At 40.4% G+C, this 6,788-nt stretch overlaps 1 protein-coding gene across 1 annotated transcript; it reads right to left on the bottom strand.

The window, feature by feature from the left end:
• Positions 1-274: 274 nt before the first annotated feature.
• On the bottom strand, positions 275-5,693 carry COMMD6 (COMM domain containing 6). Its single transcript, XM_010290229.1, has 7 exons — positions 5,645-5,693; positions 4,952-5,010; positions 4,293-4,358; positions 4,055-4,131; positions 2,596-2,764; positions 1,357-1,509; positions 275-325 (listed from the first exon to the last, which is right to left on the bottom strand). The coding sequence occupies exons 1-7, from the start codon at positions 5,691-5,693 to the stop codon at positions 275-277; spliced, it is 624 nt and encodes a 207-aa protein (XP_010288531.1).
• Between the last annotated feature and the right edge of the window lie 1,095 nt (positions 5,694-6,788).

The following is a 6,788-nucleotide window of genomic DNA, read 5'->3' as shown; positions in this document are numbered from 1 at the left end:
GAAAGTATACAGTGATGCTTCTCCATACACATACTGATCTTTTGTGTACAGGATGAGCAAAGCTGAACACATTTTCACAAACACTTCAGAGTTGGCTTCAAGTATTCAAAAGTGAAGAAATCTTCACCGCAATGCAAGGATGATGCTGACAAATACCTGTCGAAAAGACAAGGATACATACCTTGCTGAACAATGGCACTTCATTCCCTGTGCAGAACAGAAAGTTTACTTGATCTAAGCCTGTCCAAAAATTCAGGGTAAATAAGAGTTCTCTTCAAACTGTTTCAAGAACAGCTGCCATTTCCTTGAACTGTCTGATGAAGTTCTAAAAAGCAAGAGTTAAGATAAATTTCAGTTGCTTGAAGAAAAGCTCAAACTGTATTTCAAACTAGCATGTTAGACAAAAATCACAATCTATGTTTCTCACATCCCCTCTTTCCTCCAGCTTCAATTTGCAGCTTGAACTGAAAGTTTCCACTTTTCTTTTTGTGGGCTGGTTGGCATTTGGGCACATTATCTACACAGGTGTTTGCCTATTAATACAAGATACTATGAAAAAAAAGTAGCTCTTGTACCACAACAACAAACACCACCAAAAAAAAAAAAACACCTTTCTCATGCAAATATTTCTATTCAGAGCTGAAATAATCTAGGCTTCTCAAGTGCAGCATCCATTTCTTGTAGCAGTTGAACAGCAAATTATTTAATAGGTTTCAACTAGAACGAATACAGCATCTCACAACACTTAGGGATGCATAATGTCCTTCTCAAATTCCTGCCAGTCCAACTCCAAGGATTTACTTATCTGTAAGCTTGTATGATATTCTAAGTGATGTGTTCACTCTTTAAACAGGAATGAAAACATAAGTGCCACATTTATGCAAAATTAAACAAAGTTACATACATTCATAGATGAAGGCATAGCAGTTAAAAGCCAGTGGTGACAAAGCAGACTGACCTCCATTCCTAATCATTATAAATGTTAGCCTTAACCCAAGTTTTAGATTTTGAGGCTGGGGAACAGTTCCCTAGATTTAGAATATTCCATTTGGTTTTAATAAGGCAGAGTGATAGCTGACAAGAAAGATCCAAAAGTCTTTATGTCTTCAGTTGTTAGCTTATTCGTAAGGGAACAGATTAATTACTGCTAAATTAACTTTTTTGGGTAAGTGATGTAGAATTAAATGCTATGAAATAAGTATTTAGCTTCAGTTTTTCAAATAATTATTTAATGCTTCATCTTTGAATTATTATATTAGTAAATAAGCAACACAAACATATGCATCAAGGTTGCTCCTCCACAACAATGTGAGTGTTGTTTTTAAGAGACTGGATTGGGTAACACTGACTACAAACCTTGAACTGTGGGATCGTCATTTCAAAAGATTTGTCTGTTATTTGTCCTGAAGGGTCTGCCACTTTCATCGTCACTGTAACATAAGGATACTTCAGAGACCTGCAGGTGTCAGAGCTCATCGCAACTCCCAGTTTCCATTTCATATCTACAAACTACAGAGAAAATCATTGGAAACTGTGTTAAAGAAGGAGATCTAGCATACCATTGCTATTCTGTTGGGTGGATGATTTACAGACAGCATGGGACATTCAGAGCTCATATCCAAATGTGAAACAAGCATACACATTCAGATATTGTGAATGCAAAAGTCATCTGCCTTTCCTTTTAATAGCGAAAAAATAAGCAATTTAATAAGTTACTTCATCTGTTTTCCTTATTCAAGTACCACCAATAGTCAAGTACAGTCTACTTAAAGTTCTAGTAAGAGGCGCTTGAGCATCATTCGTGCTTTTGTCATGTTGATTTTAGAAGTTTCAAAAATCAAGTAGAAACATGAGAAAAACCTCAGACGGTGCACAAAAATTTCATAATAGCAATAATGGAAAAAATTAAGGCATTTTATAACTGTATGTTAGGCAAATCAAAGTACATCATAACTACATTTCAGACAGGTAAGTTATTTTTAGCCTTTTACAACAGGCAAAACCGTTGAATAAAGAAGTGAAGACAGCGTTTAGAAGCTTACTATCAAGCCTCAAAAATTTTTTTTCCCCCTAATTCTGTACTCTTTTAAACCATCATTAGCAAAAAAGGTCTTAAAATGCAAATACACTGTGTTATTTTTTCAAAAAATAAAAACACAAATGCTGGAAATTGACAGAAAGTATCTTTAAAGAAAGGTTTAAACTTAAGGGAGACAAAGAATACAACAATCAAACACTGGTGTTATCAACTCTGGAGAACAATTCAAATTACATTTAAAACAGATTTACATAAACAGCTAATACAATTGTCTGCCACACTGCCACTCACCTTCCCTAACAGTAACGTAGCACTAATTTTTAAAAATGTATGAAATGTGATTTTATCATCCAAACAATAATATTAGAAAACTGTCGAGCATTTAGACAACCTTTACTGTATAGGCTTCTTTATGTGGGTAGATATTTGGCAACATATATATAGGAAGGCTCTCAGCAGTTAAGATACCACCATGTGCTTAACAATGCAACATACACCATGAAGCACTGACATTTCTGAAAAGTTAATAGCTCAACTGCACTTTGACATTTAGTTACCTGTCCCACTGTGGCCATATTTCCTGCATCTTCTGACACACTAATGGATTTGCCCTGCTCATTCCATACATGTCGAATAACTTGAACTGCATGTTTTGGCAGTGTGCTGACTGCATTGCCCACAGTGGTGACGAGTTCTTCCGTAGAGAGATTGTTTCTGGCTGCTGTGCTATAGGTATATCCAAAGAACACCGCATCAATTTCATTCTCCACAAAATTTAATAATATTTCTCACTTCACCCCAAATAGGCAATTTTTAATTTCTGTTTTATGTATCTATGTACCTTACAATAACTAGGCAGCTTGTGATTTTTTTTTTCCCCTCAGATTATTTTACTGATCTTTTGCATCCACATGCAAAAAACAACACAACTTGACTTTTAACGAGTCTTAATATGCAGAGACCAAGCTTTGCTGGTCTTGCATAACATACAGCATTGAAACAAAAATAATCACAGCCTCCAAGTGCTGTTGCAACTGAAAAAAAGGTGTAATTCAGTGAAATACGTGTGCAGAGCCGTTAAACAATATTATTACTCTAGAAACAAGGCAGTTTTAATTAAACATTTAGGAGAGATAATTTAAGTATCACCAAGAGGCAAGTAAGGACCTCTAGGTAATAGTACAGTTGGTACTACCAGGAGTCAAGTGATGCAATAAACACTCAACTGAAAAGGCAGCAAGTCTAGAGGAAAATTGCCACTCAATTTCCTCTACAAAAACAGGTGAAAAAATTACCACCCTAGGTTTGTTCATGCAAATCCACTCCTCAAAGAGACAATAAAAGACAGAAAGAGTTGGTCTTCCAAGTAGCATGGTCTAAAATAATTTAAGGCTTCATAGAGTAAAAAGTAGTATGTTAAATTTGTACTGGTATATTTTCTTCAGTCATGCATACAATGTTAGATACTAGATATTACACAAACAAGATCTTTAAATTTTTCTCTTTCTGTAAGTAGAAAAACTTACGGCAAAGCAACAGCAGAAAAATACCACCTTAAAAACTCTACCTTTATCATGGCAGAGTTCAACATTATGAAACTGTGTGCCCTTCAAAGAGACAGAAATGCTGGTTTGTAATCTCTAATAAACAGGAAGCTTTTAGAACATGCTTCTTCCAGGCAAAGATGTAGCTGACTTAGCTTCAGAACTGAGCTTAACTTCCTCTTTCATTTTGCCAGTATTTCTAAAGCTTGCAGACAGGATCTTGAAATAATTTTCCCTCTTTTTTTTTTTAATTACAAAAACTAAGACTGTATGTTAATTAACAACACATTTTTTAAAAACATAAACTAAACCCAGAAGTTCGTTTTTGTATACTGAGAGTTACAAACTTTTGCCTTTTCCCAAATCAGTTCATAATTTTATACCCACATTTGATGTCACTTTTTAATACTGCTCTGAAGTTGGGGTGGCAGGAAAAAAAGACATGAGGCAAAGTAAATTATTTTGTGCTTACCTAAATAGAAAGGAAACTATGTTAGCTATTTTTGCCAGGTCACCAACATTAATCTCAATCCCAGATGTTTGAATTCTCTAGAAACAAAATGTTCAAACAATTACAAATAATAATAAGTTATGCATTAATAGAAACCCTTTTTGTATATACACACACACACAAATTGACCTGGAAAATCTATTCTTTACAGCACGAAGAACTAATATCCTTGCTTATAAGTGCTAGCATCCGAACCTACCTGACACAGTTCAGCTGTATTTACACCTGGGATCTTATGGTTCAGATGCTGAATTACCTGTTCACACTGTAAAGAAAGTAAGTTTGAAAACATTCTTAATGCATATTTTAATATAGAAGACAAAACTAGTTTGACTACTTGGAAATTACAAAACAAAAAAGAAAACTGGTTAATGCAAAAATGGACAACAGATGATGCTTTACATGCAGAGTGAAGAATCAAGTCATTGAAATGACCGACTGTAAAATTACATCAAATCCAAGCAAAGCAAATAAACTCAGTGAAGACTTTTAGTTACTCCCTCACTAGCTATTCCTACTTAACACACCATTTTCATACTAACTGAACAGTCATCCTGTTCGAGTGTACACTAAAGCAAACAAGCTGAATGTTTTCTAGGCAAGCTAACTTGATACCTCATTTAGATGAAAGGCAAACATACATTTACAAAAATCTTCTGTGATAAAAAAATAAATTTAAAGCAATCCCATTGCTCTTAGCGGGACTGGTTCATTTTATGAGTCATGTAAATCTAAGCCACCACATACATAAAATCCTCTTTGCAACAAAAAAAAAAACCCAGAAGAGCTTAAACAAAAAGATTTCCTAGAATCTGAGTGCCAAAAACCCTTCCACATCCAATTTATTGCCATACCTACCAGTTCTGCAAAAAAGTCTTGAGGTATTAAATTAATCTTATCTGCCACACCACCAACATCTGAAAAACACAAGCAGTAGTCATCAGAAGCAGATCCTTGGAATGTTATAGTAATAGATCTAATCTCTCTCTGAAGAATTCCTAGGTCATCATGCATGCATTTACCTTAAAAGCAAAGCGTTCTTTAAGGGAGTTTGTCCTGAACTACATTAACATAACCTGCTCGGCATCTCAAGTGAAGCGACAGCAGCAACACCATAAGGCCTCGGAGCCCCAGACTGAGCCTATGCAACTGCACAGCCTGACAGCCCCGAAAAACTGCCCGACCCTGTGGGGCAGTATCCGCACCAAGTCTCTCAGTTTACCGGGAAGCCGGGCACGCCCAGGGCACCGGCGGCACATGACCGCTGCTCTCCCTCAGGCTACACTGCTACATCCAGGCCGCCTCCCGGTGGCGAAGCCCCCAGGCAACCCGTGGACAACCCGGAGAGGGCCCCGTTGGCCCATCGTGAACGGCTCGTCCCGGGTCCCAAGTGAGGTGGCTCCGTGAGGCGGCACCCCGGCTAAGTCCTCAGCAGGGGGGAGCGCCCGCACCCCCGGCCGGCAGTCCTCCCCTCTACCCCCCCGCCTCTAAGCCCGGGTGGGCCCAACTCCCCCTCGCCCCCACACCGGGGGGTCCTCCCTGCCCCCTCACCCAGAGCCTCCAGCGCCCGCGCGAGCGCCGCAGGAGAACCGGCGGCCATGTCACCGCACACCCGCCGAGACCCAACTTCCGCCACACAACGCTCACCCCCCTGATTGGCTCCAGGAGACACTAGTTCGAAGAAGGGCCAGCGGCCTCGCCCTTATTGGCTGCCAGGTAGGGAGCATGCGCTGTTCTCCCCCGGAGGGAGAGGGCGGAGCCTGCCCGCGCGCGGGCAGGTGCCCTCCGCCTCGTCTACCGCGTCGCGGCGGCGTCTGGAGAGGTTTTGTCCGTCTCGAAGTAATTCGGTTCTTAAATAGATGCAAGTAAAACCAGGACTGCGTTTTAAGAGAATATGGGGTCTGCAGACAGCGAGTGGAAAAGGTCACCTGTGGATGGTGGCTCGGGGCCTTGCAGGGCCTATCCATGCTTCACCTCAGGCCAGCCGTGGCTTCCTGCAACGTGCCCCTGTGCTGGTGCTTCCGCTAAGCGATGGCTGCGGAAAGCACCCTGGCGCGACAGTCGTCTGGGGAGGCTCTTGGAAATGCCAGTTCAATTCGCATCTGGTTTGTGCAACAAGTTGTTTACTCACTTGGGTTTATTGTTAACTGGCATCAGAGTTTTCTTGGGTGCTCTTTGTTAACGTTCTCACGTACGTAAATCATGCACCATTCTGTGTATGCACATGTGGTGTATTGAACTCTACTACAGATACATAGAGTGACTGTACATTTTACAGGTGCGTAGTGGAATCACAGAATCACTAGGTTGGAAAGGACCTTCAAGATCATCAAGTCCAAACATTAATCCAGTGCCACCATGTTCCCTAAACCATGTCTTGAAGTGCCACATCCACACGTTTTTTGAACACTTCCAGAGATGGCGATTCCACCATCTCCCTGGGCAGCCTGTTCCAATGCCTGACCACCCACTCGGTGAAGAAATTTTTTCATAATATCCATTCTAAACCTCCCCTGGCACAACTTGAGGCCATTTCCTTTCGTCCTATCGCTGGTTACTTGGGAGAAGAGACCAGCGCCCTCATCGCCACAACCCCCTTTCAGGTAGTTGTAGAGAGCGATAAGGTCTCCCTTCAGCCTCCCCTTCTCCAGACTAAACAACCTTAGTTCCCTCAGCCGGTCCTCATAAGACTTGT

This window comes from Phaethon lepturus, unplaced genomic scaffold (genome assembly GCF_000687285.1).
Source record: "Phaethon lepturus isolate BGI_N335 unplaced genomic scaffold, ASM68728v1 scaffold47396, whole genome shotgun sequence".
Lineage (NCBI taxonomy): Eukaryota > Metazoa > Chordata > Aves > Phaethontiformes > Phaethontidae > Phaethon > Phaethon lepturus.
This window is presented reverse-complemented; position numbering and strand designations above follow the sequence as displayed.